General features: G+C 39.0%; 2 protein-coding genes and 1 long non-coding RNA gene across 4 annotated transcripts in view; 1 reads left to right on the top strand and 2 right to left on the bottom strand.

Moving 5' to 3' along the window:
* Positions 1 to 2,021: 2,021 nt before the first annotated feature.
* On the bottom strand, positions 2,022 to 6,404 carry LOC133498216 (cytochrome c oxidase subunit 5A, mitochondrial-like). Its single transcript, XM_061814785.1, has 5 exons — positions 6,113 to 6,404; positions 4,582 to 4,689; positions 3,763 to 3,884; positions 2,214 to 2,336; positions 2,022 to 2,133 (listed from the first exon to the last, which is right to left on the bottom strand). The coding sequence occupies exons 1-4, from the start codon at positions 6,186 to 6,188 to the stop codon at positions 2,223 to 2,225; spliced, it is 420 nt and encodes a 139-aa protein (XP_061670769.1). The 5' UTR covers positions 6,189 to 6,404; the 3' UTR covers positions 2,022 to 2,133; positions 2,214 to 2,222.
* LOC133498217 (uncharacterized) lies at positions 5,793 to 21,197 on the top strand. Its single transcript, XR_009794241.1, has 3 exons — positions 5,793 to 6,028; positions 8,455 to 8,560; positions 21,073 to 21,197. It is a non-coding gene; the product is annotated as an uncharacterized LOC133498217 (long non-coding RNA).
* The window catches only part of LOC133498215 (synaptosomal-associated protein 25-A-like), a 41,490-nt gene continuing 28,689 nt past the window's right edge, over positions 8,397 to 21,197 (bottom strand). The window contains exons 7-10 of one of the 2 annotated variants that reach the window (XM_061814782.1): positions 14,638 to 14,755; positions 10,968 to 11,087; positions 10,202 to 10,346; positions 8,397 to 8,534 (exon numbers count right to left, since the gene is read on the bottom strand). In XM_061814782.1, the coding sequence (XP_061670766.1) occupies positions 8,466 to 8,534; positions 10,202 to 10,346; positions 10,968 to 11,087; positions 14,638 to 14,755 (452 nt within the window). In that variant the 3' untranslated portion in view covers positions 8,397 to 8,465. Of the gene's footprint in view, positions 8,535 to 10,201; positions 10,347 to 10,967; positions 11,088 to 14,637; positions 14,756 to 14,977; positions 15,096 to 21,197 lie in introns of both variants that reach the window. The other variant, XM_061814783.1, reaches the window with a different exon arrangement.

Raw genomic sequence — 21,197 nt, 5'->3', positions numbered from 1 at the left:
GGCTGGTGACCAGTTGAGGATGTAGACCAGTGAGCATTCAAGGAGTATGGTGTACTGGACTCCCAAATATGCGCTGTTTGGTCCCAGTATGAGAGGTGTCAGAGTTTGGTCTGTATTGAGTAGAATATGTTTCCAGTGATCATTGAACTCTGCTCTCCCTTTGAGATATTGTGAGAAGATTGGTCATCCGTAAGGATCTTAGAGCCAAAGAGCTGCTCCACTGCATTGAGACAAGGAAGACGAGGTGGGTTTGGCATCTGGTTAGGAAGTCTCCTCAGGGAGGTGTTCCTGGTATATCCCAAAAGGAGAAGGCTCTATGGGTGACCCAGGATTCGCTGGAGATTGTACCTCTCAGATGCCCTGGGAATGTTTTGGGTTCCGCTCCGGAGGCGCGAGATTAAGTGATCTGGCGAGAAGGAATTCTGGGCTTTCCAACTTAATCTGCTGTCTCCGCAAACCAACCTCAGATGACCAAAAGAAATTGGACTGATTGGTATCGACCTACCTATTTTACCAACATCACCAAAAGCATGATTTTTAGTACGTTTTTAATAATAAAAGTTTTTAAAAAGGCAGCCGGAATGGGCCCCTCCATTTTTTCACCACACAACATGATTTTGACGTATACGGCTTTTTGTAACTCACGCCATGAAAATCCTCTCGAGGGATTTGTTTTGGAGAAGAAGCAGGAAGTGACGTTATTAGCAGAGGCCTACTCAGGCAGGTTCGTGTGTTTGGACCAGTTTTACCTGTGGGAAGGTAGTTCTTTGTTCCTTCGTGTTAGCCAAAATGCCGACTTGTTGTATTGCTGGATATTGATTGAACACTCGAGAGGATGGATTTACCATTCGTAAGTTTGCAAGAGACCCGGTTCGTCTTGAAATATGGATTGCACGGGGATAAAGGACGAGAGCTTTTGTGGGTTCCAATTGATATTTAGGTGTGTATAGAGCTATTAAAAAAAATAATAGTTGGAGGGGGGGTGTAATCTTCTCAGAAGTAACAAAAGACCCGTGTCATAATAACTTAATAAAGTACGTAACTCAGGGGTGTTAAATATGTCGATGTGCGCGGCCGTGGCGTTCGTTGTCGTCTCTCACTGGCAGCGTTGTTCATCACCACTGTGGAGGTGGATCGGGTGGGGAGGTGGTTTGGCACGTGCGGAAGAAGAAAGGAACTCACCCACCACCACTGGCCACCGGTGTTTCGCCCGGCATGGGTCCTCCAGAGTACGCTACATACTGTCGGGGAGTCTGTTAGTTCGAAGTGATCCTCATATCATGTAAATATGGCTCAAAATGATAGGGTAAAATTGCCCTGGTCAGTTCACTCGATTGTGAGATGTTCTCTTCGAAAAGAGCTTCCGTGTCAGAAGGGGCGTCGGAAAAATCCAAAAATCTCTGTTGTTCATCTGACACGCTCTCCGCCCATATTTAGTTTTTCGTATAGACATTGAAGTGAATAATATTGTGTGTAATTTTCACATCTATTTTACAATGTATGTCAGTGGGACTTTAAACTGGGCATTATTTCTTCTGATCCATATCTTCACTGCTGATATCCGACAGTGCAGTCCCGCAGTTTATTAGACCTGAAGTGGGACGATCACATTATGTTTCTTTCTTAAATAGTGACACAAAATATAACCATAGAGCAGATCATTATTGCTACATTGGATTTGTAATAAAGACATTCACATTATGCCAACAGAGAGGTCAGCCCCAAATGTTTTTTTTAAAACCAGGTTGAACTTTTTTTTTCATGCTTTTTCAAGTATTTCAACTTTTTAATATTTGTTGCACTGTATGGTGTTTTTAATTGTACTTTTTATTTCTTTTTTTCCTTTTTTGTTTTAGACCCCTCCCCCCCGCATTTTAAATGTTTTTTTGTATTCAAATGCTTTTAATCATGTAACGCACATTGAGTTACCTTGTGTATGAAATGCAGTATGGAGCGAACCATTTGTAGTGGAGCAACGTACTGTGTATAATTGTTTCCAGTAAGACTGAAGACAAACACAGTTCTGACAGCATTTGTTTATTCGCTCCACCAATTTGTACATAATAGGACAGTATGAGATCAATCAACATTTTTGACAGAAGAAAAATGATGGGAGTTTATCTTTCCACATACCTGAGGCAAAAAAAAAAGAATAAAATATGTATTGACTAATGCTCCATTTGTACATTATGTAATTGGATGTATTCAGTCACCTATTCCTGTTATAGCTTGTCAATGCCGAGCTCCTCCGGCGTGGAGATACCAAGTTCCTCTAGTGTAGGCTTCAGTTCCTGGATCAAGTATGGATAGATTTCTCTGTGAGGGCCTGCTTTGTCCTGACAAAAAATATGAAACATCATACCAAAGTTTAGTTCAGAGGATTTTATTTGGAAATGCATCTTAAAGTTCATTAGTAAATGTTAAGACTATCACAATATTTATAGACACGAGAAACTAGAAAATAGTTTGCATGAAAGATGAGGTTCATATAAACAACTTTAATTTATAAAACTTGTGATAATCACTGTATGTTCACCATTTATATATTTTAATAATTGCAATAATATTTGGAAGGCTACTGAAATTTTCCACATTTTCCAGGAATTATCCCAAATTTTCAGAAAAGTTGAAGAAATTCACTGGAACACCCGTTTACCTCCAGAAGCTCCAGTGAAAGCCACATTTTTGTATTGGGGTACCTAAATATTCTGCCGCTGTACATATTTTGATGTACAATGTTCCCCCGTAATTCGCGGGGGTTACGTTCCTTAGACTCAGAAAATGGATGGATGGATATAATATAGTCATGGTATGAATATGCGTGGGAATGGTCGTTCGTTCATAATATATGTGCCCTGCAATTGGCTGGCAAGCATCACAGGGTGGACCCCATCCCTTGCCCGAAGACAGCAGGAATAGGTTCAAGCATGCCCGCGACCCAGTGAGGATGGGAGGTACAGTAAATGGAGGGGTGGCTAACATTCTGCCTTAACTTCCACTTTTTGCCTGGCCTGACTGCAATGGGTGAAGAAAAAAAAAAAAAAAAAACGGCAAGAGTAAATGGAGAAGGGAATCACAACTATCAAACTCTTTGTAGTTGGTAATCGTGCACAACTGACTGTCAAGCAGTACAACGGAGATGTACCAACCTTGACAAATCACTGAATTGAAGATGAGGATTCTCAAGGTCTAATGAAGCCTAATTTTATTGCTTGATGTGGAGTTTGCATGTTCTCCCCTTGCCTGTGTGGGTTTCCTCCGGGCACTCTGGTTTCCTCCCACATGCAACATTAATTGGAGACCAGTTCAGGGTGTACCCCACCTCTTGCCCGTTGACAGCTGGGATAGGCTCCAGCACTCCCCGCGACCCCTCATGAGGATAAGCGGTGAAGAAAATGGATGGATGGATGGATGAAATTAAATTTAAATTTTTTTTTTAATTAAATCAAAAATGTTTTGAATTTTTTTCCTAAATTATCAATTTATTATTTAAAGATTATTTTTTTTTAACTGAAAACTAACATCTTTGTCAAAAAATAGTGTAATTAAAAAAAAAATCCCTAAAATGAGGAATAATCATAATTAATAACAGTGACTACAATACTGATAAATACTTGTGAATCACAACGTTTCAGACATTACAGTCATCTGCGGCTGCCCCTGTGGCAGGCGAGAATTCTACCGCTCAAGCACTGACGCTAACCAGCCAACTATTGCTGCAAACCTCCCAGGAAAGCTGAAAACGGTCTATATAAAACTCACTTTGACGGCCTCCAGGATACGGATGGCGCTCGCCAAGTCGTTGAGTCTCCGGCACGCCCTAAGAGCCGAATCCAGGATCTTGGCCTCGGGTACCAGGTCGTAACCAATCAAGGTGTTCATTCCTTCAAAAAAATAAAAGATGAAAATTAAAAGCGCTCATAACTTCTCATTAAAAGTAGACATTCATTCACATCAACAATGGTGAGCTTCCTTTTATATTTGTGTGACGGGTGTGTCTGTAATTATCTGTGAGGATTTTTGTATTCATCTTGCTGCTTTAATTGTCTTTTTTCATCTTTGTGAAGCACTCCGGCGGCATTCCTTGTGTATACAAAGTGCTATAGAAAAAAAATTTGATGATGCTAAATCATTCAAATGTGACAACTTTGCCTGTAAACTAAAAGGTTTTACGACGATGACGGTTCTTTGGAACTTTCCGACTGGGAATTTAGGCTACAAAATGGCTGCCTATAGGACATTTGGTCAGTCTCGCCTCGCATATTTACGGTTCAGCATCTGAAAATTTACTCATTTGCCGATTTTCTTTTCTTTCAATTTTAGTTTCTGTTTTTCGGGTGAACCAACCCCAAAAATGATAAATTGCAGTATATTATTTTTTCCAATAATGGTCATCAATTATTTGTAGACTTTCACAAATGTCAATAGGGCCCCGTCTTTATCGCCTGTGAAAATCAGTGATCCACAGTACTCGGCTATTCAATACTTTCAGCTACCCCTCAAGTTCCTACTTCAACAGTGTTAACTCAAAATCAGTGAGTTAGTGGTTATAAATTGAATAATAATGATAATAATAATAACCTTTCTTCAGCTCCCAGGCATCGATGTCAGGCTTGTTGAAGTAGGTCACCCAGCGGGCATCAAACTCCTCATCCGACTCCACTTTGGCATGGGAATAACATCTGGAAGCTACCGGCACAGTTTTGGTTTACAGCATGAAGTTGCATCAACTTTCACACAAATAATAGAAATCATGTAAATGTTTTTGTTTTGTTTTTTTTTTCTTTATGGACAATATTAGATCCACTTGGGATAAAACAGTCTCAAGATGCAAATAAGCACAATCCGTAATAAATGAAGAATTCAAATGCTCATCAACCATAAACTCAGATGTCACTTTGCACAAGCTCAGCTGGTGCATGTTTGTTGCCAGCGCTATCTCTCTGTCTGTGTTGTCAAACGGAAAATAATGTGAAAATGATCCTGTGGACATTTCCTAGGGGGAATTACAGTTGCTTTCCTAGAAAATTGTTACTACAGGAGTTGGAAAAGTCACTTAATGTCAATACCAAATCGCAACATTATGCTTTTTTAAACTAGCTCATGTGAGTGAAAGCAGTACACATCAGCTGGGAAGCTATGAACTATGGAAGTTCCCATAGAATTTTTAAATTAAACCTGACAAATCAATATAATTGATCTTACAACAGATATACATAAATGGGAGGTAAAAAAAAATGTATTGAGGTGGCACGAACAACTGGTTAGCACATCAGGTTCACCTTTTGGAAGACCTGGGTTTAAATCTGGCCTCGCCTGTATGGAGTTTGCATGTTCTCCTCATGCCAGCTTGGGTATTCTCTGGGTACTCTGGTTTCCTCTCACATCTCAAAAACAAGCATGGTAGGTTGATTGAAAACACTAAATTCTCCAGATGTGTGCCCTGCAGGTGACCAGTTCAGGGTTTACCCTGAGTTTCATCCAAGCTGGCAAAGATAGGCAAAAACTACCCTCAACCCAAGTGAAGATAAACAGTCTGGAAAATGAATAGATGCATGCATGAAAACCTTTATCAACAATTGCAGCCTGCTAATCAGTTTTCAAACGGTGCCGCAACTTGGAAAAAAAAAAAAAAAAAATCAGCATAGTGCAGTTAACGTGGCACAAACAACGAATGCAATGTATAATTAAAAAAGTATAACATTTTATATATATATATATATATATATATATATATATACACACACACACACACACACTTTTTTTCCCAACCCATTTGTTTTCCACCCTGCGTTTATCTGCGGCTAATGACGCTCTTGAACTAACCTAGTCGGGTCAACGCAAGGTCGTGGTATTTAAATTAAACTGAGTTGCGCGCTTATTTTTATTTAAAATATTAAAAAAATGTGAGGCGCAATAATTATTATCAGCGTAATCACTCATGAATTAATGACAAAATATATCTCAATGTGACCCTTCGCTCACGTTGACATAGAGATGCTAAGCTAATCACCTAGCTGCCCATACAGTGAGTATTTCCTGTCTCCTTGTATTCCTTTCTACAGTAAAACTCATTTGTGTGGCAGTGTATGTGTGACGCGAGCCCTCCTACCTGTGGGGCCGGGTCGGAACCGGGTTGCCAAGGTCCGGGCGCCTGTGGCCGAGAGCCGGAACACGGTGTGCAACATAGCGCAGAGGCGGATGCTAAGTGCTAAATGTGAGCGTGTGGAGCGAAAGGAGCGAGGACCCCGGGAAAACACGACGGAGCGTCACGTGATAAACGGGAAAGGCCGAAGTGCTCGAAGTCGCTCCGTCACTGGCTCATTGAGCATTAAATTCTGCCACTATGGGGGCGCTCTAAAATATGATTTCACAAGAGTGCAAATACGGTACTGTCTGCGATTGGCTGGCGCTGGCAACTAGTTAAGGCTTGATCACACCAGGCTGATATAGGGGTCAGCACACCCGCTGAAGTGAAGCTAAGTGGTTCGGAAAATGGTCGGATGGATGCAAATACTGTACTGTACTGATTCACTAATTCACCGAGCAAGAAGGTGGTTATACTAGTTACTTTTTAAATGACCTTTTGCAAGCAGGGACGGAAGGCAGACAAAGGAAGAAAGAAAGGAAGGAATTTTACGGTGTCTTTAAAGGCCCCGAAACCCTCATTTGAAACTATAAAACTCAAACTACAAACCCTAAACCAGGTTTGAAACCAGAACGTGAGCACAAAAATCCTGTGGCAGAGACCCTATTTAGAGTCCTCACGTTGAAACCCTAACCCTGGCTTCAAACCTTACTTTGAATTCAAACTTGCACCAAAATGCTTCATCAAAATAAATCAATAAAAGATCTCTACACTTATTTTTCACGGCAACTGGCACATTCCATTTCATGAATTTCACCCATGCTGAACATTTAAATCAATTTCAGCGTGATTTAGCCTTGTTGTATTTACAGTATAAGTCTGTGTGTGTATTCTGTAGTGGGAGTGACAAAAATGGCTGTCGAGCGGATTAGCCGGTTTTATCCCAATCCTCTACACTCAGTACACAACACTAGGTGCCCATTAGTCTAATTCCCTGCTGCACATCCCTCCCTTTTATTTGATCATTATTTTACGTCATTTTAAGCATGCCAAGTATAAGTTAAAAAAAAAAGTTTAAATTGAGTAATTAAGATAAGCTACTTGACTTCCAAACAATCCTTTGGAAAGTAAGACATAACTTTGTGAAGAAAGTGAAAAGAAATGTAGGATAAATGTCATCTAAAGATTATTTAATCCAATTGTGAATTCATTTCATGGGTTAATTGGGTTCATGTGACCATGGAGGGTGCTATTAGGAAGCCTGTTCAAAGATTATCATTCACCCTCTAACATTTATTTAATGAAGTCATTAAACATTTTACTTTAATGATAAATTACACATATTTTCTAATTCAATTACACATTAACTTAATAATAATTATATATTAATAACTTTTATTCTAAATTATCGATTGATGCATTGCAATTAATATTAACATTTAAATAAATTCTCTATCAATGCAGAATTTTTAACCACTCCATCATAGTTGAAGAGATAAAATGGACTATGATTGTTAATTAATTAGGGTCATGGCAGTGCTAACTGTATTACCTAAACGTGTAATCGTTTTGCCTAAACCATAGAAAAATAAAATAACATCTCAAATGAAATTAATCATCATAAATTAAAAAAGAAACCAATGACAATTAAAAGTTTTTGCTCCAATATCATAGAAATAATAATCATCTTGAATTAAAAAACAAAGATGGGAGGTGAGTTTGTTTCTACAGTTCTGAAGGTTTTATTGACTTTGATTTCAGAGGGTACAACTCTTTTGCAGTGATTGCTCACAGTCTGGAAAGGATGAAACAGATCAAGCCAAGGGAATTGTTAGAGATATGCGCCGCTCTTCTGAACACATATAGCACGTGAGGATATTTTTGTCCCGAAGAATGAATTATTCATGGCCGAGGAGAGGAGGAGCTGAACGTGCGTGAAGCTAAATGGCAAAAAAAAAAAAAAAAAAAAAGCTCTCTTATAATCGATAAAAACCTCTGATTGCACGATTGGAATTTGGTTTGATTTCGCTCCCTGAGGACTAAAGAGTGTATATACATATCAGTGGCGTCAGCTTTTATGTGACCGGAAAGCCATCATTTCATCATCTTATATTTACGGATATAGTCACTAAATCCAGATAACAGTCAAGATGAGAATCTTTGAATATTATATGTTATATAAAAAAGGAAGAGTGAGGGGTGGGGACCCAACACAGAACAATAACAATAAGTGCTGATATGTGCAAACGTCTACATGTATCACAGAAGCGTCATTTTGCAGAGGCGATACAGGGGTGGGGTACAGTAAGTGTGTATCTCTGTACTTGTGTGAACATGTGTGTGTATGTCTGTGTTTATGTGTGCAGGGTGCTGCTTTTTAGCCACTGCCCAACATCTTTGTCGCACGCTGGTTGGCCTCGTCGATTCGGGTCTTGTTGGAGTCGGCCTGCAAGGGCGAAGCAACACGAAAAGGTATCAAACATACACATGAAGAAAAAAAAACCCCAACATTTAAATTCAACCGGCGACAGTGAAACCTGTAAACTTGAAGAAAAAAAAACACTACTCCATCTCCAATTTACTCATATTCCACATAGGAAATATGGCAATGGATATAAAAGGACATACCGTAATTCCCGGCCTACAGAGCGCACCTGGTGACAAGCCTCACCGAGTACATTTGTAAAGGAAATACCATTTGGTACATACATACGCCGCAGCTGTGTAGAAGCCGCAAGTGCCCACATTGAAACACGCATTGAAACACGAGATATTTACAAAGAAAGATGGTACACAGAAGGAGTTTAACGCTAGCGTGGCGCTAACAGTGCCAGTTAAAATAAAACTTACCGGTAAATATCGCTGAGTCACGCCAGTAAAACAGCAGCAACACGCTACCGCAACGATAACAGGGCTGGTAAAAGTCACTTCTTCGGCACATATATTCCACCGGTCTCATTCTTACTTTCGAGTGCACCCTTGCGGCCGTGACAAAAAATGCACAAATTAGCCGCATCATCGCATAAACCACAGGGTTGAAAGCGTGTGAAAAAAGTTGCGGCTAGTAGGCCGGAAATTACGGTATGTAAAACTGACTTTTTAATCGCTTCTATACAAATAATTAGATTTTTGGAGTGGGTTAGCTGCTGTTGGTTGCTAAGTAACCCAACAGGGAGTAGCCTGCTGCCTTTTCCTGTTGGGGGAGGAGATGAGCAGCAGCTAAAAAAGAAAGGGGATCATAAGTTCAACCAATCCTATTGGCATGGCAGGACCTGGAGGAGTTTAGGCTCATCTGTGAGCAACAGTACCACTAAGGCGAGGCGTTTGTGTTGGCTTTTCCACGTGCAAAAAAACAAAAACCCTCTTCTCCTGTTGCTGTTTTCACTCCATTCTAATCTCATTTTTGTTGGTGTCACTCTGGCACCATCTCTCCAATTGAATGTCATCAGCGCGTGCTGCGTACCAATGAAACATTTGGCGATTCGGGCACACCTGCTGCACTTAGACAATGAACAACTTGGTCAACGGTGCTAAGCACTGCGTTACGTGTATTTTGACAGACCTTTAAATTTGTCAAAACGGTCTTTTGTTCAACAGCTACAGTGGAACCCCTAAGAGTGAATAAAACAGGAATACAGCCCCAATTTGCTCATCATGGAAATAACAAAAATTGAAATAATCCATTCAGGGTCAGGTCGTGGCCATCATAAAATCTATTTGTATTAATGGTAAAGCCAGTCTTTTTAGTGACATTCTCACAAGTGAGATATTGTGTAAAAATGACATTTTCAATACCTTTCTACAAATACAGTGCATTGACGTATGAGTGACCCAAAATTATTATTAAACATGAGCCATCGAGTGGCCAATATTTTGCCTCGTGAACCGTGTATTGAATAATGGTTGGAAGGGATAGATTTTTATCTATATATTGGGCTTAGAGATTCATACAAGTGTATGAAAGGCGCTCTATAGATTAAATCTTTCTTCATATGACTGTTAAGAATGTTCATACGTGACTTTAAACATTCCCAGTTGGGTTCAGAAGGCCATTCTTATTTCAATATTGCACTGTGGTGGTGAAAAGACTGCTTAAGGTCAAAAGCTCGTCACCTTCTCCATGATGCGGTCGATCTGGCGGTTCTGGGTGTCGATCTCCTGGCCCATGTCTAGGGCCATGTGACGCAGGTTGCCGATGATGCCGCCCACTTGCTCCAAGTTCTCGTCCATCTCGGTCTCCCGGGCGTCATCTGTTACCCTAAAAAGACACACATGTGCGCACACAAAATGCCACTTCAGAAAATTTGATAAGCAAAAGTACAAAATTCAAAGGCACAATGCCCCATACACAGTACATAGCATGCGTTAAGTACATTTTATACTTGGAAAAAAAATTACAAATGCAAGGAAAAGCGCACATGATTGTATTTTGCCACTTTAATTAAGTCGCACTTAACTTTATCAATTGATTTACTAATTGTAATAATAATTATAAATACATAATAAATATATCAATAATTTATTAATAATACTAATTGATTAACTTAATTAAAATTTTTGAACGCAATTTTGCATTGGGCTATAAGTTTGAGTTTTTTCAATATTACAAAAATGCTAAAAATGACATAAAGGAATCATGATAACAAAGGGTAAAGCTTATGTGGGCGCTTTAAATGGCCACTCAAGCCCATTAAGAGTCTGATGCCATGGATACCCTGCCACTGAGCTCTCCCCGTTTGCACATCACTGTCATGCCTCTTCATTCCTCTTCTAATTTATCTACTGTTTCTCTAAATTACAAATCCATTGTGTACTACCACTGCCAGAATTTACATGCCACGCAGCAAGTTAATAACAATTCACACACACAGTTAGTTACCTGCGAATGAAGCCCCCGCTGATGGCCATCTGCTCGCGCTCGTCAACCACCCGAGCGCCAGGCTGGCTGTTGACCACACCGTCCTGGTTGCCTCCCCAGGCCTGGCCGCCGCCCTTAATCCTACACCGCACACACATGCACATGTCACTCGTCGTACCAACAATGTGCGTGTACGTATGTGTGTGTTAAACATGCATGCTCTACAACATGCATAAAAACAACAACAGTTGGCCGACTAGTAGCAACACACATGCATTAACAGTAGTAGAATCTGCGCAATAATTGATCTGGGATCAATTGGCATCTGGGCTGCACACACAGAAATAACAACCACAATAATAGTAATAATAATCATGACAAATCACATGGAGAAGAGGACTAACATACAGAAACACAAATGATGAACACAGAATATAAAAGGAGGGGGGAAAAGAGTAAAAAAGGATAGCTGTGTCTATAAAAAGAAAGCCACATGGTTATTAGGTTCAGTGTGGGAAATAATATAAATAATCATAAAAACGGTGTAGGTGATGACTGACAGCAGGCCCTTCATTTCATCTGGATGCACACACGCACACAAATACTGTGGAGCACCTGGTGAGGCCATCAAAACATAGAAGACATCTATGTTGCACTTTTTGAAAACGACTAAAAATGTCATGTTTAGCTTACATTTAAAGTAGCGCAATATTAATGTTGTTTCCATTCAGAGTGTTTATTATCTTATTACTACTTGGTTATTTTCCCACCACAAAGCAGTACTTTCCCCCATTCAAACCATGCAGCAACGTGTCACATGCTGTATTGCTTACCTGCGTTGTAATAGAGCATCGCAATCAATGTGGAATAATTCTTAAGAGTAATCAGAAATTCACTGAAAGGTATTTTATCCCCCCCAACCCAAATTTTATGTACATTATTTTTTTTTTTTTTTAAAACCTTTGTATATACCCATATCATAAAGATGCATATTTAGTTTATAAATACAACTTAGACTAAATTAATTTTAAAAAAAATGTGATAGGCTTTGGTAAACATACTTGCCTTTGCCATATTCTTTTTTTATGTTAATTGTTGTTTTTTCCTATGATGTGAATAGATATAAAATAAAACTTGGGTAGTTATGTAAATGAGCTGGCCTTTAAAAGGTTAAAATCCTCCAAAGTACAACTATTTTCTACTTGATGCGTAAAATCCAATCACCTGTATGTACTAATAATAAAAAACAACACACACAAAAAAGTCATAGAATTAATGTTGCAGTGAACTACCAACTCATCCTATCAATATTAAGATATGTGTTTAAATGTGTTTTTTTCCATTTATTTAATTTAATTTGTAATTTTTTTTTATTTTCAAAAGTAAAAGTGAAGAAAACTTTATTTAGAAAATATACAGAATATTGGATACTGTATGGTATATTTTTAGGATTATAATACTAAAATATATTATAACTAATAATTTTAAAAGAAGTGGAAATAAGCCTAAATATATCCTATTTTTACAGCAGTAGTTGATAACGTGATGAGGGTTAACCATATGAAGGTTTCAAAGAGTGGTTGACGGGACTGCTCACGAGATGCTCCGCACAGAACGTTGTTGTTGTGATGCAAGGGTTTGACCCAAGTCTGCTCCATTTATTTAAAAAAAAAAAAAAAAAAAAAAGCACATGCCCTAAGTGTAGCATTACATAAGAGACCACGTTTGTTTCACCAGAGCTACAGTATACAACATACTGGAATTCTTCTTGTCAATACAGGTATGGGCTGCATTATGTTTAAATTGATTCAAAATAATACTGTATGAAAAACTACAAAAATTGTAAAAAGTAAATGAAATTATACTCGACAGTATTTGTTTTAATATGCCGTGCACTGAAAAGGAGATATTTACAGTCGATGAGTTTTCTTTATCTATTTTTTTTTGTGATTACAATACTGTAGTGATTAGAATACTGTAATAAAATAAGTTGAAGGAACTATAGTATACTGCAAGATTTGAAAAAGATTTTCCCTAAAAATGTAATATTTTCTTGCAATTATTAAAAAAATTAATAAAGTAAATAAAATATTTCAAAAATATTTTAATATCCAGGAATATGTATATTCAAAACATGTTTAAGCTGTAAAAAATATCATTTTCAAAATTTTGTGTTTTGAAAACCATTCAAGCACATGATCTTCAATAACATATAAAATTATTAACTAATTTTTTTTTTCAATATTACAGAAATACTAAAAAATAAAATAAAATCATCTACATTACATATATTAAGTGATATACTATATTTAGCAATAGCATACTCTCCGATAAAAATCCAACTTTTGTGAGCATTATTTTAAAAAAGAATAAAATTGTGGCATTTAGGGAGGAGGATGACTTTGACGCCAAACATAGAAGATGGCAAGGTCCCTCACAGTTGGCGTTGGGGCCCAGACATGGCACTGTGGCGGCCATAGTTTGGCTGTTGGAGGTTCTGCAGACTAAATGAAATCATGCAAGCATTTGGCCACATATGGCCAAAGTCCTACATGATGAAATCATGATACGCGAGGTTTAGGGAGATGGAGCTGGTATATAAGGAGTATGGGGTGGGCCGGGGTGGGGTCCGTGGTCTCTGCTGATGCTGCTACCTGCAGGAAAAGAACTTTTCATCCAATGACCAATGAAGGGCTTGTGTAAGAGGAAGCAGCCATCAAAGGCTGGAGAGAAAAATGAAAATAAATTAAAGAAAAAAAAAATCAAACCCGTTGTGGCATTTTTGTCTTACTTATGCATGCATGCAAACTTTCACATGAAGTAAGTGTGAGGTAAAATTTTACCATCTTTTCAGCCTGACCTTCATTTCAACATGTTTTCGGGCCATTCATTTTTAATAGGAGCAATACTTTTCTTGTGGAAGTGATCAAGAATACAACTCAACTTTTGTAAACCCATCACACAGAGCCGAGCCTTAAACCCCTATAAGTGCACCCAAAAAGCAAAATTCGGGTCCCCAGTCCTCCGCCAGAGTCCTCACGTCAGTGCTCTAGGAATAACTAATTTTTTTTAAGACAAATTTGAATCAAAATTATTAAAGTTCTACTAAAAGACAATTTTGGGGTATTTTTAAAGGGAAAATTCTGATTAAAAATTATTGTATTTAATTTTAAATAAATAAAAATAAATCATTTTTTAAACATTGTTTTCCATAAATCCAAAAATGACTCAAAATTGGATATATTTTTTGTATTTGATATATAATTGATAAAATGAATGGAAAGATTTGTCTATGAGTTATATTGATTTTGTTTTAAATCAAGAAATAAAATGAAAGTAATATTAGTAATAAATCTTGTTTTCAAAAGGTCACTCTGACTTAAAGTAATTGTGATTTTATTTTTGTACGTGGATGGCCGTTTCAGTCAAGACTCTGCATGGTATTTCCCAACATCAAATGTTATTTTTTTCCCCAATCGCTTAGTCCTTCCAACAATTTTGTAGTTGTAGTTTCTTGCTCAATAGGTTTGGAATATATTTGTGTGAGCAAGTGGCACAGGCTGAAAAGTGGCAGAATCTTCCTCAGCACAAGCGACACATACATGCATGTGGTGCATTATTATTTATTTATCATCATCATCATCATCATGCTGTACAGACCCAAAGCAGGCCTCAGAAGTACACCACCTACTTGTTACACGGACATGAACACAGACCACAGAACTGTCCTAGATTGTTCAAATTCTTTTCTGCATCCTTCATGTCCTTATTGATCTGGTCCATCCCCTCCTCGATGCGCTCCAGTTGCTCTGATTACCAACACATTGACATTTTCCCAGCAAAAGAGAAGAAGAAGAAGAAGAAAAAGGAGGAGGAGGAAGGTCAGAGGTTGGGGGGATGACAAAGGAGAAGAGACAAAAAGAGAAGAAGACTGTGACAAGAGAGACATCAGACATCACTATCACGACCATCACTATCAACATCACCAGCACTGGACAGGCAAGAGCGCGCAGCTCCTGGCCGGTACCTACTTTTTAATACACGGGCATATGAGCCCACAGCACTGGCCTATATCTTTTAAATCTTTCTCGGCCTCCTTCAGGTCTGCGTTGACCTTGTTCATGCCCTCCTCCACGCGATCGAGTTGCTCTGGTGAGGACAAAGGCATGAGAGCATTGTCATTGACGTGGCTCCTCGCCGGTTGGCCGGACGCCCTGGAGCCTCAGATGGTGGGTGGGTGGGGGGGAGGCGAAGCGGGAGACAAGCCCAACGCCGCTCGCGCTAAGTGTGCAACTCTATTTTTTGGGCCTCCTCATGCCCCGTAACTCAGCAATCTACGCAAGCGTGTGTAGGCTGGTAAAAATGCACGCATTTTAGTGGTCACCAACACAACCGTTACCCCAAATATATTTACACATACAAAGCAAAAATCATATTGTATTTTAAAGAAATAGAAATACATTTTTTCAATATTTTTTAAAAGGTAAATTTCAATGAACTTGTTTTAATTGAAAAATATTTTAAAAAATGAATACAAGTAAAGCTTTTTTTAAGTTGACTTGGACTCAAAATTATTACAATTTTATTTGATAAATATAAATAAAATTAAAGCTTCCGTATTTTTGCCAGACAGCGTTTTTTAGCATTTGAAATGCAATACTGACTCTATGGAGCCTCAGTCAATGAATTAAAATACCCATGCATTCCTGAGTTCAAGGCCAAAGCTAATGCAAAAGAGCCAGAGGGGGTTAAATTGCACCTGAACCCTTGCAAAGCACCCACCAAATTTCCCTGAATCCCTACGGCGTGCATGTGCACACCACATTTGGAGGAGAAATGGCACTCCACATCACCCTAAAAGCACAGTACTAACAGTGAAGTTTGGAGGTGGGAACATGATGGTGTGGGGCTGAAATTCAACAAATGGTACTGGTAAACTTCACAATTATCAAGCTTCAAGCTTCTGTCATCACTAGTTAAGACACAGCAGAAAATACACGTGCTCTCACAAGTGGGTCTTGGAGGTGACCAATCTGCCGGTCTGAGTCGAGACAAATCTCATGATGGAAAAAAAGTTTTCTCAAGACCATCTCCAATGAGTTGCTGCAAAACATAATGATGCCATTGGTTACAGGCGCATATCTAAACTTTTGAAAGTTCTAGTGTGTACAGTTGGGGCCATAATAAAATTTGCCTCAATCATATGCTCCTCCCAAGATTTCTGACATAGGAGTTCACAGAATAACCAGAAGAGCTGTCCAAGGGCCAAGGACCACCCATGAAGAGCTTCAAAAAGACCTGGAATTAGCAGGTGAAGTTGTCACAAGGAAAACAGAGATAATGTACTCCGCCGCTATGGGCTGTCGTCACATCATCACAAAAGACCCCATCACTGCGGGGGGGAAAAAAACATGTCAAAGCTTCTGTAAAAAATGGTGAAAAATATGTGGACAAGCCAATAAAATACTGGGAGATCCAGGACACGCTGGAGAGACTACGTCTCTCGGCTGGCCAGAGAACGCCTTGGGATTCCCCTGAATGAGCTGGATAAAGTGGCTGGGGAAAGGGAAGTTTGGGCATCCCTGCTAAAGCTACTGACCCCGTGAACCGACCTCAGATAAGCAGTAGAAGATGGATGGATGAATGGAGAGTAGCCTGGTCGGAAGAGAGCAAAATTGAACTGTTTGATGCCATAACGCACACCGCGTTTGGAGGATCAATGGCAAGGCACATTACCCTAAAATCATCATAAAACCAATGAACTTCGGAGGTGGAAACATGATTGTGTTGGGCTTCTTTTCAGCAAATGATAGTGGTAAACTTCACATTAGGATGGATGAATGAGAAAATGTAGCAAGACATTCTTGACAGTGGACATTTTAGCAGGGTATTGATCCCAAAATATACTGCCAAGGAAATTCTCAATTGGTTTCAAAGAAGAAAAAAAACCCAAGGCTACTTGAATGGCCCAGACAATTACCTGACTAGAATTCAATCGAAAATCTATGGAAAGAACTGAACCTCAAGGTCCACAAAAGAAGGCCACAGAGCCTTTAAGATTTGAAGACTGCTTGGATGGAGGAATGGGCCAAAATCACATCAGAGCAATCCATGCGAGTAGTTTCAAAGGCTTTTGAAAAAATATTAAATAAATACAAGTTGCCGTGTTCAATACTTTTTCACATTATTATACAAAAACTCATTTCTGATCTTATTTGTTCTACTTTCTTTGTATATATAGATTACTTGGGTTGTTCCCAACAACTGGTGAAATTTTAATGGTAAATATATCCGAGAAAAGTGGTAAGATGTTAAAACTTATTTCAGCCACACCAAATCAAAATGGCAGACTTCCTGAATTTTTCGGGGCTTGAGGTTTTTTTTGGGTCTACTCATAATGGGCATGAATACCAAATTTACAAAGTGAAACTGGTTTCGGTGTATGAATTTTTTAGCACGATACTCCCAACACTGGTCACCAAAGTCAGAAGGTGATGGGAGAGCAGACATACCATCTTATAATGGCCATCTACAAATCACTGGCATCAATAAGGTCCATTTAGATGGAGCTGCCACTCATACGGTCAAAAGGGCGCATGGCTATTAAAACTAATTCAAGGTCAGATCTTCACGCTAGTTCTTTAATGGCCGTGGCTGTCATGTCCATTAGTGGAAAGAGGCACTTTGTCCTCTGTGAGAAGAAACTCTTAAAGGGACAGGGATGCGTTCCATTTGCAGTTCATTCACACTGTACTCAAGATTTCAACGAGGGGTAGAAATAGTACCCTTGTATTGTATTTCCATTGTTTGAAGTTGCCAACCACAGCAATGCAGTACCAAAAGAGCCGAGGTAGTTTGTTTCTCTGTTGATCTCCTTTGTTTATTTTCTCTTTTTAAAATTCTATTTAATTCAATACATGGGAGCACTTTGAACCTTTTTTGGGATCCAGCAGGAGGAATCAACCACTTTGTGCTGCAAATGGCACGGCCCTGTGGTACCAATTGGGATGTTCTCCGGACACTTTTCTCCTTGTTGTTCACTGCATTGTGATTTGCCCCCTCGCCCTCGAGGAGAAAGCTTTTTGACCAGCAAAGGCTGGTTCAAAATTTTGTAAAATACTATACAGCTTCAGAAATGTGCCTCCCCATGGTGCTGCTTGTCTTTAAGTGGCATAAGAGTTTCCTAGATGACGGGCGCAACTTTTTAACATGGATGAAAAATGTCTTTTTTGGAAGAGGACTCCTACGTATACCTCTTCAAGGACGGTGTTTACGGTCATTATGTGGCAATGCTGCAGGTGAGTGAACTTAAAGCCTCTACGAGCCTCTCCTTGTTGGGTGTGTGTGTGTGTGAGAGAGAGAGAGAGAGAGAGAGAGAGAGAGAGAGAGAGAGAGAGAGAGAGAGAGAGAGAACCCCACAGGCGTGTGGAAACGCAGCGCGAGCAGTTGCTAGTGTGCACAGTTTACAAGTTTACCGAGGGAGACCAGGGAGGAGTCGTGTACAAGAGATGACACGTTGACGCTGTGTGCTTAAAGGATTTAATAAAGCCTTCCGAGCAGCAAACCGGTGCTTCGTACCATTATTGTTCCCACTACCAAGGCGTCTCCCCTGCGTTTCCCGACCACAGTCAGGCGACTGTTGCAGGAAAGATTTTATAGGAAAGGTTTTAGAATTAAATATTTAAGTAAATATGTGTGCTGCTGTAATCTTAGTCTCAAATATATAAAGTATAAAGACTGTTTACATATTTTAAACATTCTGGTACACATACATGAAAATTCCTGGGGTGTGTGTGTGGTGGGTGGATGGTGGTTGGGGAAGGGGGTCTTACTTCCCAGTTTTTCCACATTTTGTAGGGGGTTCTGGTCCCCATTAACTCCGAAAAACGAGGGATTACTGTACTATATAGCTTTTGGAGCCCCAAAAACTCAAATTCTGCATTACAAGAAAAGAACAGATCAGTCATTTCAATTTGATGTAGGCAATGCATGTTATGCCACTTACATGTGTTTCCACAACATGTTTACTATGTTCTGAAGGAAATGCAAAATTTCCATTCCATGAATAGGGCAGGAAATAATAGGACATTCAGTAAATATAAAAAATAAGATAGTGACAAACAGTAATATGTTAAAGGCGCTGAATAGCTTAACCAGCATTGTGTCATCTCCTCTAGTAGTGGCTTGGGTGAAAGTTACTTTTTTTAACAATAAGTTGTGGATTATAGCTTAAAGATCAACATGTTCAACCAAACAATATACAGTTTTGCCATGATTTACAAATTAGAAGTCGAAGTGCAGTAGATTTGTTTTTTTTTAATTTGTGTCTTGAGCAGAGGTTTGTCATAATAGTGAGCAACAGGCACTCCGTGACTAGATGGAGGCGGCAAACGTCAGAACAAAGTATGAAAGTACAGTCAAAGTGCCTTTTCAGGGGATGAAAAACGTCTTGCAAATTTGACAAAACACAAAAATTTTTTTAAAAAGCCTGCCAAATTTGAATGAATTGGAACAAAAAAAATATTTAAAATGAGGCTCTGAAATTATGTAAAATAATGTCTGTCCTCACTCACCAAAGGCGTTGACGAGAAGCCCTTCACCTATCAATCAAATATATTTGTTCGTACGCTCACCGCTCAAGTGTGTGTAGTTTGTTAGAAAAACATGCGCCGTTGTGTTTAGTAAAGTTAACTTTCACACACAAGGCGATGCCATAAACGACGCCTGCTGCGGTTGAGAGAGCTCGTTAGCTCATTAGCGTGCAGGCTAGGGAACATAATATAGAGTTACTGTAATTGTCCCTTCAGTGTCTGTGTTGAGTGGATCTACGCGGGCCACAGGGAGCCAGGCTGCAGAGTATTGAACGGACCCGAATCCACTGGCCCAGTTTAGGCTAATAACTATTAGTTGCCTGTAGCAGGCCACGTTGCAATGAAGCTGTTGAACTCGCTGTCGGCTCCCTTTGTGAGCCACACACAGGTCACCACAACAGAGATATTGAAGCCTATAGAACACAATACTTTAAAGAAGATGCATTTTTGGAGTTGTAATCATCGCTAGGCGGCTAACTCCATGTCGTAGTGACAGAAATGGGCCAAGCTATTATGACTAAGTACCGGTAACTCACAATTACGGAAGATTGCCACAAATGGCGGTCTGTAATTATATACTGGGGGAGGGCCGACTGTGACGCTGTGCATTAATGGCATATCCTTTTTGTGTCGTTGCAAAATGACAAGAGATTTGAGTTAGGAGCATGTTTACGAAACAATTCAAACTCCCAAGTCAAGATGCTAAAATATCAAACTCAATATAATAGTGAGTTAAATTTTATACATTTTTTGAAATGGCCAAATTTGACTCAAAATAGTTTTGAACAATTAATACAATTAAAATAATGTTTTTTTCTAATGACCACATTTTTATAAAAAGATTTATTTGCAAACACTGAAGTACAACTAAAAGTACTGTAAATACCTATTTCCAAAAGGACAAATTTGACACAGAATTACTTTAGTTCATAAAAAATTAAAAAAGATCAAACAAATTGTATTGAAGTATACGACAGTTTTCAGTCAATTTAACAGGTGCATGTCAAGCCGTCTGTCAAAATTGGGCAAACGAGGAAATGGCGAGACAAGCTTGACAGTCTCCAGGCCAGGTCAGGAGTGAAGAGTTCAAAATAAAAGAATGGAGGTATAGTTATTGAACACATACAGTATATCAATGTATATGTGAGCTAAATAATAATAATAGCCAGGTTCTAATAATAATCATAATAACACTAAAAATCTGACATTATCACTTGCGGCTCCTTGAAGACTCAGCACATCTCGTAACATCACGACTCCCCTAGTTTCACCCTTTTTTCTTGCTCATATTATTCACAAGTGTTCACTAGGGGGTGAGGGGGTGTGCGGGTGTGGTTGGGAATGTTTTTTTTTTTGTTATTTTATTTTGAAATCCTTATGATTGTGTTTCCTGTGTTGCCTCTGTCTTTGTCTTGCTCTTAGTGTTTACTAGTGATTTTCAGTTCATTTCGTTGCCATTTTTTCTTTTTATGTTTTTCCCTGGATTTTTCCAAGTGGCTTTTGTTTAGACTGATTGCTTTTTTGTTCTTTTTCAGCCTCGATGTGTAGGGGAAGCTGAGTTGCTCCTATGGGTGGTCCTCTCTTGTTTTGGTACTTTTTTTTTTTGTTTAATCCATGTTTAATTTACAACTTGGGAGTTAGTGTCAGCTTTGCCTTAAAC

This window comes from Syngnathoides biaculeatus, chromosome 3 (assembly GCF_019802595.1).
Source record: "Syngnathoides biaculeatus isolate LvHL_M chromosome 3, ASM1980259v1, whole genome shotgun sequence".
Classification (NCBI taxonomy): Eukaryota; Metazoa; Chordata; class Actinopteri; order Syngnathiformes; family Syngnathidae; genus Syngnathoides; species Syngnathoides biaculeatus.
Note: the sequence above shows the minus strand (reverse complement) of the source record. Positions and strands in the feature narration are given on the sequence as shown.

Coding starts and splice junctions, on each gene's coding strand:
- LOC133498216 (XM_061814785.1), bottom strand. CDS start 6,188: ATGTTGCACACCGTGTTCCGGCTCTCGGCCACAGGCGCCCGGACCTTG. Junction 4,690..6,112: donor GTTCCGACCCGGCCCCACAG/GTAGGAGGGCTC, acceptor CTGTGCCGGTAG/CTTCCAGATGTTATTCCCAT. Junction 3,885..4,581: donor TGCCTGGGAGCTGAAGAAAG/GTTATTATTATT, acceptor ATTTTTTTGAAG/GAATGAACACCTTGATTGGT.